The sequence below is a fragment of the Colius striatus genome, chromosome 18, assembly GCF_028858725.1.
Source record: "Colius striatus isolate bColStr4 chromosome 18, bColStr4.1.hap1, whole genome shotgun sequence".
NCBI classification, from domain to species: Eukaryota; Metazoa; Chordata; class Aves; order Coliiformes; family Coliidae; genus Colius; species Colius striatus.
In genome coordinates this window covers 2,609,025-2,622,149 of record NC_084776.1, presented here as the reverse complement: position 1 = coordinate 2,622,149, position 13,125 = coordinate 2,609,025, and the positions used below count along the sequence as shown (strand labels likewise).

Sequence of the window (13,125 nt, the reverse complement as noted above, 5' to 3'; positions counted from 1 at the left end):
CAGGGTGAAGTTCGCTGATCTCAGCCCCTCCTGGAGCAGACTGAATCTCTAGTGCTAGGGGAGAGGGGCTTTGCTGTTGCTATCAGGGGGCATCTGGTTGTTCTTTTTTCTCCTTACACATATTTTTCTGTTTGTGCTGAAATGTAGGCAAGATTTTCTGGCAGGATGTCTTCCCATGTTGGTCAGGATTAAGTAGTTAAACATACAGCTGCAGATGGCTTTCCAGCCAGGATGGCTTTCCTCTTCGCGGTGGTTAGGGGTAAAGTAGCCATCTCCTGCTGTGAGAATGAGCAATTGCAGGGAAGAAATGAGGCTCAAAAGTCACCAGAGGGTAAATACACAGATAAAGCAGGAAGCTGAGGGAAAACCCACTGCAGTCAGCCTTCCTGCACGGCTCGCCTTGCGCCCGTTGGAGCTGGTGCGTGGAGGGGTGGGTAAAACCACCATCTCAGGAGGAACAGAGTTGTGTGCCAGTGTGTGCTGAAGGACACAACATGCTAGAGATGGAGGCAGGGTGCTGAGTGTTTTGCCTTACTTGAAGAGCAAGCCCAGCTCAGCCCTCCCAGCCAGGGCAGGGTTTAGAGGGAATCTGAGAGGGCAGCACAAATCTTCAGCCTTCACAAAGTGCTCCCCAACTTGCCTCAGCTGCAAAATGTGGAAAGCCCAATATTACAGTGCTGGTGACAAAATCTTTTCATCTGCCTAGAAGATTGTCTGAAAAGGTTTTTTGGTTTGGTCCTTAGCACCGTGAATAATAAACTTCTCTATTTTGTCTCTCTTTGCTTTCCCAGCAACATCCTTTCTTCACCCTGCACGAATCCAAAGAGACAGACGTCGCCTCTTTTGTCAAACTCATCCTGGGAGACTGAGAACTGGACTTATAAATGAATTGCCCTTCTGTGGACTGGTGGGTGCAGGGGAGAGGCGCGTGGCAGGACTTGTCGTGGAGGCACCAACAGAAAGTCGCCGTGTTTTGTTTTGTTCTGGTTTTATTCTGAGACACCCCCACCTCGCCCAAGGTTTTAAAAGGGTTCTTTGGTATCCATAGTGACATAGAACGAGATGGTTAGTGAAATGAATTTTAATAAGGTTGATAACCTTAAAGCAAAAACAAAGCAGCAGCAACAACAACAACAAATTAAGAGGATGATTTACATATTTAATGACAGTCAAAGTCCTTCTTCCTAACTTTCTCCTCATCCCCCTTCCCTTCTCCCCGAACCAGAATTTGCTTTGTCATGGTAATAGGTGCTATGGTAGTCATGAAGTTGTATGTAGATTTATATTTTGTCCCTTCCATTATTTTATTATTTATGTTAAGTGCTTGATGGAATAGATTTCTGTTTTATATGAGGATGGATGCGTGGTGACGATGGTGATGCTAAACGAGGCCACAGCAAGCAATAGTCGTAGGGCTTTGCTGGGGAAAAGGTGTCAAAGGAAAAGAGAAAGAAGAGAATTGTCTGTGTTGTGGAAAAATATTTAATGTGCATCGTAAAAAGAATTTATAAACAGGAATCTCAGCTCAGCTACTCGAGCTGCTCACGCAGCATCACTGTAAGGGGGGGAGGCCCCAGTGTCCAGAGAGGTCAGATCTCCAGGCACTGTGCTCCGAGCCTGGCCGGTGTGTCCCAGGCAGCCTGGTGCGCTGCCAGCCTCCTGCCTGGGGAAAACCCCTGCCCTACCTCCCACACACTTACTCTGCTCTCCTGGGCAGGTCTGGAGTGGGAAGACATTGCTGGGATAGTGTCTGGGATGGAAGTCCCAGAAGGGAGTAGATTGTTAGATGAGTTGCACAAAGATCAGGAGGAGGCTGCAGTAGTCAGTCCCCGCCTGCCTGCAAGCCCAGCAGCGTTGCAGTGCCTGGGGTTCCCTTGGGCTGGGGATGAGCTGCTTTGGGCCTAAAAGGTAGTTCCTCTCTCCTTCTCCATATTAGAAAGGATAACAGTATGCATAGCATGACATCTTAGAAATACGGGATATCTCAGTGCAAGTTTCCAGGGCGCTTGGCGCTGTGTCGGCAGCAATCCCTCTGTGCTTGCCCACAGGCTTTGGGAGTGCCAGCCAGCTCCCCTGCAGCCTGTGCCAGCGTGCCATCTAGGCCATACCTAGCTCTAATTGGGATGCTGAAGGCAGCCAGGAGCACTGGGCACCAGCATGGGCTGGAAATGTCCTCCAGGAGAGCTGCAGCCTGGGAAACCACACGGGGAAACCACAGCTCACCCCTAGCAGGAGCTCGTTGCTGTTGGCCAGGTCCTCAGAGAAAAGCTGCTGGCCAAAGGCAGGAGCATGGGGACGGTCAGGGTGGGAGGGAAAGACAGCAGATCATGCTGCTTTCAGGTGATGTGGATACTGTCTAGAGAAAGGGAGCACCATGCACTGCAAGGTGTTGCTGAGTCTGGAGCAAGGCCAATGGCTCCAGATTGATGCCAGTTTGACTGAGCCAAACCTACATAACTCACTCAGCTATGAGGTCCTTTGCCTTTGCCCATAGCTCCTTCCTTCCCCTGGCCCCACACCAGAGTGTGCCCTGTGCCTCGTGGCCCTCCACCTGCTTCCCTTCCCCATCCATCGCTTTGGCGCAGGCTCTCAGAGTTAAATCCCAACTAGAAGCACACCTTGCCATGCAGTATTTCAGTTGTGCAGGATGTGATTCAGCCTGGGATCCAACCCTTTCTCTCCTGCTTGAGTGGCTGCAGTCTCTGCTGGTGCATGTTGGGCTTCTAGACCAGTCTGAGCATCTGTTTGGGAAGAGATCCCTTGGAAAGGCTGATGGGGAGGGCAGTGTTTGCAGCAGATATTCCTCAATGATGGTACCTCTTGTGCTAGGGACATGCTGACCACTTTGGAGGGATGCACATAGACACCACTGGTGCCTGGGCTGTCACTGGCATCATCCCCACCACGTCTGTGGCTGGCAGTGCCTGCAGAGATAGCTGTGAACCCCAAAATGCCACAGCTCTGCCCTGGGGCCAGCATTGAAGGCGAGAAGGGAACATTGATTGTTGTGGCCCTCAGGTGCAGAGCAGGGTGGCTTGAGGAGGGCTTGCAGGAGTCGGGCTGTAGGGCTTTCCTTGCTGCAGAGAGCTCATGGGTCATGCAGGCTTTGGGGAAGAAGTTTCCCCCTCCTCAGCTGTGTCTTACGAGCTCTCCCAGCCCTTGGTAATGATAGCTCCACATCCCTCTGTGTATTGGGGGGAACCTTTCGGGTTACAGTTTGTTGTGGATGAACCATAAGGATGTTTTACTTCACAGTGTAATTTTCAAAGGCCTCACATGGCTCATAATCTACCCTCTCATATTCCATGGGGTGTATGTGTGTGTGTGTGTTTTCTCTCTCTCACTTTCTCAGAGTTGCAGAGCTGTTTTGATTGATTGTACTCAGCTGCAGCTAAAAGTCCAGCCAACCAGTTTATAGAGTTAGTTCCAGCATCAATTCTCGCTTTGAAAAACATGACATTTAAAACCACCCTTTGGTTTTGCTACATATGGATCTGATGCTTTTGTTAAAGATCCTTTTTGCCATTTTTCTCCTGGAATATAAGTCTCATTTGGACACCACATCTCCTTGACCTCAGAGCACCTTTATTTCAGTGCCATTATAATTGACAGGTTGAATTTATGAGGTACTGTCGAAGTTCAGTATTAACAGCAGATATTAATGTCACCAGCATTTTCCAATAGAAAATTAATGTCAGTGTTGTCTGCAGCTAGTAACCCTCTGAAATGATTCCTGCATGCCTCGACACTACATGCTGAGTGCTGTCTTGTATGCTTTCTGCTCTTGCAGTGCTTGGGTTGTCTAATCCCTTTGTTTTAATGCCATTACAATAGGGCATGCAACAAATCACTTCACTTCCCTCCTGATTCTTGACTTTGTTCCTTTAAAAGTCATTTACATCAGCCCAGAGTGAGTGTGAATCTGTATGACCAGTGTGAATGGAAACAGTGATCTGAGTGATCATGGCTGTGGAAGGCAGTTGTGGCAGGAGAGAAGTGCAGAGGCTGACTGGCTGTCTCTGCATCCCTTGTGACACATGTGGACACAAAGCCACGACAAATCCCTGTCCAGGATTTTCTTAGAGAAAAAGCCTGAGGTAGTGTCCTCGGCACAGGGAGGAGAGCCAAAGACTCCTGTGTGCTTAAAAGCTCTGAAAAGATGTTGGGCTACAAGATGGAAATCAGACTCTTTTCTCCTTCATTTGATTGTAACCTCTGAAGATGAGAAGCTTTTGGTCAGAGCTTTGCTTGGCTGTCACATGAGGTTGCAAGGACAGGCATGGTTTCTCTGACATTAAGCCTTTCCCCACAGCCATGTCCCTTGAACTGCCAAGGTGTTGAGGCTTAAAGCTGTTCTTCAGAAAGCTCTTTTGTTTTCAGACAACACAGGACTAGGGACACTGTGCTAGATTGTCCTGAGCTGGGACTTTTTAAACTGCAAAAGGAGGAGGTCTCATGTCACAAACCTGAAACAAACCCAAAACACACCAGGGAGCAGAGAGGAGAGAAAAGCTGTTCGAAGCTCAGCACTGAGCTGTGATCTGGACCAGCTTGTGAGGGTGAATTCCAGCACAATTAGCCATTTGCAAGGCAGGGAGGGCCTCTCTGCTCTGCCATAGGCAGTGGTTATCCGGCTGCATGAAAGAGGCACAGCCCTTCACTCTGGCAGGCAATGGGGGACCACTCGGGCATGATGCTCATCCTCTGATTTCCTCCTCTTGATGTTCCTGCAACCTCCTGGATGCTGGTGGCCTTGCCATCTCTAAAGCTCTTGAAGTATCACTGCAGGAAAGCCATTTTCTGGGTCCTCAAGAGCCTACTGGTCCCTTAAAGCTGAAAGAGGAGCTGGAGGGCATTTGCTGTTTGTAGAGGCCAGGTTTGTGCTGCTGCAGTGGGTGAAATGCCCATCTTTTCTGGAGTTTTTCCAGGTGTACAAAACTTTACACAGATATCTATGTACTGTATTTCTGCTTCTTTCCTGCTTTTTGTCAGGTTTACTGGCACGGAAGGAGGCGCTTCAGGCTTGTTAAATAATGAGGCAGGGGAGCAACATTTCTGGGGGCAGCTGGCCTCCCCTGCGTGATGGAGGAGGCAATTGGTGGGTCACTACTCAGAAAAAAAACGTCTAAAACAAGAGATGCAGTTGGGTTTCCAGCTCTTCAGCAGGTGCAGAAGGAGGTGGCAGTGTGCCTGCTGGGTCAGTGCTAGCTGCGCTTTGTCTCGGCTGGAAGGGGCTGCCAGGCCCCTCGCCCACGCAGCACAGCAGTGCCTGGGGCTGAGGGAGGCAGAGACACTGGCATGCACAGCCTCAGCTGGGATTTCTCCATGCTTGCTGCAAGCTAAGTATCTACCTGCACATTTGCCTTCTCTCCTAGACATTTTGGAAGAGGAGCTCCTGCTCGGTCAGCGCAGCATTGCTTTAGTGGCTGGTCTGATGTAGTTCAGACAAGGTTCCCACCAGCTTCCTTGTTTAACAGACCTCTTTTTTATTAAAAACAAGCCCCAAACTCCTCTCTCAGAAAAGCCAGCCAAGATGCTCTTTTTTTTTTTCCCCTCTCTTCCATCTTGTTCCTCTTAGAGGAACTCTGGGAGCCTGTCTTGGTGCTTCCACTCTTTCACATGCCAAAGATTGCTACATCCCTCTTAGTTACGCTCCTGCCAAACCAGATCTTATAGTCTTGCCTCAAAAATCATCCACTTCCCTGCTCCTTGGGGTTCCTTTTGTTGCTGTTGCTTTTTCATTGAATTTCCTCATGTTTATTGACATGTCTATTGTTGAGCTTCCTGGACACATGCAGCTCTCTTTTTCAGATACAGAGAAAGACAAATAGTTGTCTTTGCTGCTCTGCCTGTGCTGTTGGGGAAATACTGTTAGTGATATGATTCCTACAGATGAGGATGGGTCTCATTTTAGAGCTAGGGTCATGGAGGGCGTCAACTGGTATTGCTCCATTGGTTTGGCTGGAATAAAGCCAGTTTTGTCTGTCTGAGAATCTGTCCTTAATGTCTAAACAGTTATTACACACTAATAAAGATTAATGATTGTAAATCCCCGTGGATTATACATAAAATGGCAGGTTTTACTCATTAATCTTTATTGCCATATTATAGCTGTTTATATGTTAGAGGAGTCGTCTCTCTCAATTCTGAACATGCACTTAGGAGATGGAGGTTGAGCATGGGGGGAGATGAAGGGTGGACAGAACAGACCAGATGTCCACGTGTTTTACAGTCTGTGTCCTCCCCTCAAATTGGTTGTTTCCTTGAAAGCCATTAAGCAGCAGCAAAGGATGTATCACAGAGCTTTGTCTGCTTTGCTGGCCTCTGCCTGAGCTATAAAATCCAGATTGTTTCTGGTGAGAAGGGATCAGATCCCCTAATTAATTTTTCAGCTCAGCTTTTACTGGAGCAGATGGATAATATGAAATTTGACATGTGCCCTGGCAGGCCAGAGCTCTGCAGTGTAGTGAGATTTGCTCTCCTGGACTGGCTAGGAGAGAGACTTTCTGTGCAGTAGGCAGCTATGTAGCAGGTTGAAAGGATGCTGCTCCTTCACATAACCCCACACCATAAACCCAGATGATTTTGTTAATAAAGGAGGCCAGAAAAAGCTCAGTTGAATCTCAGCTTCTATGTGTTTTCAGATTGATGTAGCCACAGCTGGGAGCGGGTGCTGCCAGTGGTCATGACACAAAGGTTCACGTGCTGTATAAATGCAGAGGACTCTAAAGACTGAGTAAGCTGCAAGGGTGATTTTAATGGCATAGGGACAAAGTGAGTCCTTTGATAAGCAACTGGTGTCAGTCCACTCTGCCAAGGAAAGCCTGGAGTTGAAGGCTAGAAGCAAAAAGAGTGGGCCAAAGGGACAGCCACAGACTTGACTCTCACCAACCCATGTGAGAGCAGCCTGTCTCCTCTTCAGGCCCAGATTTGTAGGTAATGAGTTTGCTCACAAGTCCCTGAGTGCCTCTTCATCCCTTCTCCTGGTAAGAGAAACAAAATCTAAAACCCCAAAGAAACCCACAGGGGAGAAGAGCAAGTTGAGCTGGTGCTTGGTGCCTGCTGCATGGCCTTGTGCATTGCTGCTTCCCTGCCGGGCCGTGAGTGAGACTCCAGCGATGGGGAAAGCATGGGGAAAGCCTCTGTAGCTGAGAAAGAAGAGGATAAACATTTTAAGGTGATCTCTAACTAGCCTAATGGTGCAAACAGCTAATTCAGAAGCCACAGGGATAAATGAATTCTTCAGGGGCCTGTGCAGCCGGCAGTGCCGTTCCACTGGGAACGATTTTGGCTGCGTGGCGTTTATCTTGTGGCCTCCTTTAGTGCACTCCTGGGTTGCTAGAAAGCTCTTCACCTCCATTGACACGTCTCAGGCACCTTTACATTTTGTATTTTCCTGTCTGGGATTTTACTAGCAGCCTTTTTTCTAGGCGGTTGGTCAGGGAGAAAGCAAGAGAAGTGGTCAGAGTGATAGGCAAGGGAAAGGGGCTTCCAGCCAGCTCTCCACAGAGCAATCTGGGAGAGGAAGGAGCTGCCTCTCTGTTACCCAGTGCCTGCTTAATGGCTCACTACCTAAGCTGCAGTTATCCAGCTGAAGCAAGAGCTTCTTCTGTGCTTTGTTGCATTAAAACCCCCTTTCTGGAAGGGGAGCAGCTGTGGAGTTGCAGCTCCAAGGTGCCTTTGCTCTGGCCAGCAGCGGGGCTGTGGGACAGGCCGCATTTCCTTCCTCGAAAGGCTCTTGGTTTTCTCTAAACGATGGGGCCAAGGCCCAGCAGCCGCGAGGTACCGCGAGGATAAGCCGGGAAAAGCTTGGAAACCTCTACAACGCCCTGGAAATAGAGATGGAAATCTCGAAAGATCAGACATCTTTCGGCAATTTCCAAAGCTGTGTGGTTTTAGCCAGACTGAAAACCCTTCCTAGAAGTTGATTTCAGGGTATTTTGATCCGTTACTTTCGCTTTTGGGCCTAGCTAAATCCAGGAAACTCAGAATGGTCTAATTTTAAAGTAGAAGAGTGAACACACCCCAAGTATTAGTGAACCGATAAGGAAACGTTCCTGTTTGGTTTCTCTTACAGGAATAACTCAGGCCAGCTCAGGCTTTATCCTACTTCAGCCTGGTTTTGCCTCAGATAATTATTATTTTTGAGGAAATAAGAGATCAGACCACAGCCTTTCCAAAGTGCTGTGACCCTTCACACAAGGGTATGTGTACAGTTGTGCCAGGAGGCGGATGGAAAGAAGTGCTACAGCGAGAGGCGGCCAATGTCTGATGGCTGGAAAGAGCAGTCTGGCAGCAAGCGTGCCCATGGCCTCCAAAAACATAGGTAGATACAGTTTCCCCAAGGGATTGTGTGATGGAGGTATCAGGGTCTGCCATGTCTCGTTTTTTTCCCCTCTAGTGAAGAACATTCAGCCATCTCAGAGTGTCCTGGAACAATATCTGAAAGCCTTTGGTATTTCTCAGCTCCGTTGTATGGGGTTTTTTTTTGGGGGGGGATGAATACTGTGAAAGGTCAGGAAGGGTCAGGTGTCCTTGATTTACACAGACAAAGTACAGAGAGGTAGATTAAATGCCTCCCAAGAGCCAAAAAGGTGCATTTGAAGATAAATTACAGTCTCTGACACAGCTGTTAAGCCAGGATCAAATTTTCACATACACAGGTGCAGCTGCAGAATTCTCTGTCCACATTTAGCTCAGGTTTAGCTGTGAGTCTTGCATAAATATCTTGTAGCATTGACCATTTGCTGAGCTTCTGGCAGACTGAGGGTCTACAGACAGAAAAAAACCCAAACCTGGTCAAAATACAGTATCACCAAACCCAAGATACGGCTCCAAACATTTCCCATATAATCTACGTACGAAGCAAACTTCCAGAGCTCTGCCACTGTCTTGTTTCTTCCATAATTGTGAATGGAGTGGCTGGTGCTTGGTGGCAGCTGTCACTGTGCCAGTCAGGCTGCTGGAGATAGTCACAACATAGAAAATAGTCGGAATTATGCATTTATTTTTCAATAGCAATGAATAGGGGTTGGGGGGGAGCTGCTGAATGTAGCTTCTTGCAAACTGGAAATGTGTTGGAGTAAAACTTGTCATTTCTCAGAGGGAAAAAAAACCAACCCAACTGTCTAAAAATATTTGAAATCTTCAGTTGAAGGAATTACAGTTTTACTGGCAAACATCCATGTTTAGCTTCAATATATATGACATTTCTGGAGTTTCTGTCTTAAGATGTGAAATCTGCTTTTTCTTGAGAGGGCAATAAGTTTTTAACAAGGACGTTTCTGCACCCTTTCAGCTAGAAAAAGAGGGGAAAAAAAAGATAGGAGCATAATGGAAAAGCTGCCACACTTCCCAATGATCTGCTGGAGCTGGAGAGGGCACAGGCAAAGCCCGTGTGAGAAAAGAGAAGGCTTTCCAACCTGCTGTAATGCTAGTCCTTAATTGGCTTTAGGTTTTCTTCTTACAGTAGCATCATTTGTTTTGTAACTGTGAAAGTCTCTGCTTTTCCTTATGTGTGGAAGGCTGACTATTCCTTCTCCTGTTCTTATTATTTATTGTTTATCCCTTTCTGGTACTATCTCAGATGTGCTGAAGGTATCTCCCAGCCTGCCCTCGAGCTGTAAGGAGTCACTGTAGTACCTCCCAACAACTGGGATGGCCAGTGGCAGTAGATGCCTAATTATTATGTTAAATGCTAGCAACTTAGATTTTCTTTCAGTGACCTGGTTTGCTCTAGAGTTAGGGATGAGGATAACAAGTCTTTTTTCCAAAAAAGCCCATTTTTTCCAATGTTTCTGTAGACATCTGGGAGGTTTCTGAGTAACTCAACTCTTGTTTTTAATAGGAAAAGCACCAGATGGGTTGTAACTGTTGCTTCGAGGGGGGATTGACTAGCATCAGGGTTCAGTTTAACTGGTGAAAATGCTCTGTGTCACACATCACTAACCAAATCTGGTTTGTGATGCTCTTGGCTTGGCCAAGGCTCATGCCAGGCTTTTCTATCCCCAGTTTTTGGGGAGTTTTCCTTTAGCCCTCGAGCCAATGACAGTCAGGGTTGCCAGGATGGCTTCGAAGCAGGGCTGAGGGCTACCCAGACAACCTCTGGCCAAATATCTGCTCTGGGTATGGGGGACATGAGTCCTACAGGGATAATGGAACAACTAATGAGCTCCTGCTTCTTGCTCTGTAAAAGACATTGAGGTGAAATCCCTGGGTGACCCGCATGAGACAAGCAGGACCGAGGGCTCAAGCAGATCAGCTTTTTGTTCTTTTCATGCCCTTTCTCCCCTTTGCCAAGGTGCCTTCCTCGCTGCTCTGCTCCTTCAAAAGCCTCCCCAGACTTTCTGATAAAGAATGCTGTGACAGTGCATCTGTTTTCAAACAGCTTGCATTGGTTTTCTGGTTTGTTTTTACTTCCCCCTATGTATAAGAAATGTTGGGTAGCAGAATGTGGAATTCATTAGAAGTTCATAAAGCAGGGACCTCAGAAGGATGTGGGTATAAATGCTTTTCAGGCATCTGAGGTGAACTTTAAATGGAGCTTTGGCCCTCATTTGCTTTTTGCTTTTCAAAAACCATTTATGAGAAAGTGGAGCTGTCAAAGCCATGCGTGAACTTTGCCTTCTTGCAAATAACTTGTCTCAAAGTAAACTGTCAAAATGCACAAGAAACTCGTCTCAAAAGTAAATCCAGTAGCTCTACAAAGCTGGAAATGTGTGTGCATTAGAGTGTGTGTGTGTGTGTGTGTGTGCACGTGCTGTGCATGGGTGGGCGGAGTGAGCAGCTCGACCATTTTGGAGATGTAAAAAACACAATGCAAGTGTTCTTAAAAAAGGCAACGTTAAATGTTTATTTCTTGGCAAAAGTACATCAGACCACATCTCCCATCCTTCTTTTAATTGCTTGGTGTTTGTTTTTGTTGTCTTAAGTCTTTGCTGGCCTGTTTTCTCTGCAGTGCTCAGTGCTCCTCAGCAGCCCGTAACCTCACACAACCCCTCTCGCAGCGAGGGAGTGCGTGGCACGGGGGAGCTCACGGGAGCACAGGCATCAGGAAGAGCACTGGGGTGCACATGGGTGGGAAGAACGGAAAAGGTAGTGTCAGATGAAAAGGGCAGCACAATGCAACGGGAGTCATTTTTGATTTTTGGCCTTGTAGAGGAAACTGTTCTCATGAGAATCAAAACTGCCCACATCCTAATGCAAGAGCCAGGATCACAGCTTTGGGGGAGGGTGAATTGGGCCAGAGATAGCAGGCTCTGAGAAAGATTTCCCTGGCCTTGGCTGGTTCTTGTGAACACGTACTAGTGGTAGATTTAAAAGAAATGAAGTGCTGTCGTCTTTGTGAGATGGCACCCAAGTTCTTGTCAGTGTTGGTGAAAGTCCCCTTCGGCTTTGCCCAGGTTTTGTGGCAGGACAGAGCCAGCAGCCAGGAAGCTGTGCCACCTCTCACTCACAGCTCCTGTTTCTCTCTGCAACCAGATGAAATTTCATCAGCCAGATATTGCAGAGCTCACAGGGTCCTCCATGCACTTTGGGGGTCACCCAGCTGCCCTCCTGTACGACTCCATGGCCGCTCTGGCTGGAACACTTCTCCTAACCTGTGTTGTCTTCGTTCATCTCAAAGCCATTCCTCGTACTCTGAGGATGATAAACAATAGGAGACTGACAGTAGGGCCGTGTGTGTAATGTTAGATGGGCTTTTATTTAATGTTGTTGTCGTTTTAATGAGATGCTTTTAGGATCCGTGTTGTACTGGATTAAGGATATTGGTGGGACAACTGAACTGGTGTTCTTTAACCCTGACTGCCTCAGATCCTTTCACTCCACTCTCTGTTTAAAAAAGAAAAGAAAGATGATTGGAAGAATATATTTAACCTGAAAAAAACCCCAAAGCAAGCCCAAACTGATGGAATGAGTTAATCTTCTTTACTACACTTGGATTTTATTTCTCAGGATACCCAAAGGTTTATCACTGCTGCTGAGAGAAGGGGACAGTACACCTTTTTGAAACTTCAACCACTGTAACCATTTTCCAGCTCTGTGTGTGAGTGTGTGTGTGTGTGTGTGGGTGGGTGTGTGTCAAACTCAGCACTGTGTGTGTGTGTGTTCTGCTGGATATTGTGTGCATCAATGAAATGCTTCAAACAACTGCCTGGAAGTCAAAACCAACCACCTCTTTCCAGTCATATGTTTGCCGTGACTTTTCATAACCACACTTGAACTAGTGGTCTTGGATTAAATATTCAAAGAGCAGGGCATCTTTATAGCAATGGTATGTCAGTCAGATTAAGGAAAATGTACACAAAAATAAATAAATGAAATTTAAAGGTAACATGCTTGTCAGTCTACCTGTATTTACCATGGGGAGGTCACTGCCAGCTGCTAGGGACATGCTTTGTGCTGCTTCTGCTGCTCACATGGAAGGGTTTTAGGGATCATCTTACTCCTAACAGCTTATCATACGTTACTGAAAACTCAGGAATGCTCAAGCTGCTCGACAGAAATAATTGTCAGTCTTTCTGCCATTGGTTTTTCTCTCTGTGCCTGGGCTGGCGTGGCTGGCGGGACCAGACGCATCCACATCCCGTCCAGCCCACATCAAAGGCTCAGCCCCGGCTCCTGCCGCGGCTCTGGCAGGGTGCTGGTGTGATGAGAGGGGCCGCCTTCCTCCCCTCCCTGCTCCCCCCCAAAAAAAGCAGCTTTCCAATGAGGATAGGGTGGGTTCAAGGGGCTGCAAGTGGACACAGCCCAGTGTTGCCTGGGGATGAGGGCTTGGGGCTGAGCTGACACGTGCTGTTGGGGTTGGGGGCCCGGTGCTCGCTCGGCTCACCGTGAGGTGACTGAAGCAGGCGGTGGGTTTGGAGCAGCTGTCAGCCCCGGTGCTCACAGGCTGCAAAACAGACGTGGAGCTTTGCTCTGACTCTCACCAAGTCCTGGATCCAACCCTGGATTCCACTGCCAGCCCCATCACTATTATCTGCAATTAAGCTTTGCATTTCTTTAAAGGTTAACTGTTAGGCTGTGCATTTGTCATGATGCAAAGCCAATTTTCAGTCTGGATTTATTAGTCAAAGTCAAAGAGCGTTTTGCTTGAGTAAAGCATGCTGGTCTGGGTCAGACCAG

The 13,125-nt window shown here is 47.6% G+C and overlaps 1 protein-coding gene across 1 annotated transcript in view; it reads left to right on the top strand.

Annotated features, from left to right (window-relative positions):
* Window positions 1-12,298, top strand: part of MAP2K6 (mitogen-activated protein kinase kinase 6) — a 54,157-nt gene extending 41,859 nt beyond the window's left edge. The window contains exon 12 of the mRNA XM_062010683.1: window positions 792-12,298. Coding sequence (XP_061866667.1) covers window positions 792-869 — 78 coding nt within the window. The 3' untranslated portion in view covers window positions 870-12,298. The remainder of the gene's footprint in view (window positions 1-791) is intronic.
* Window positions 12,299-13,125: the final 827 nt, after the last annotated feature.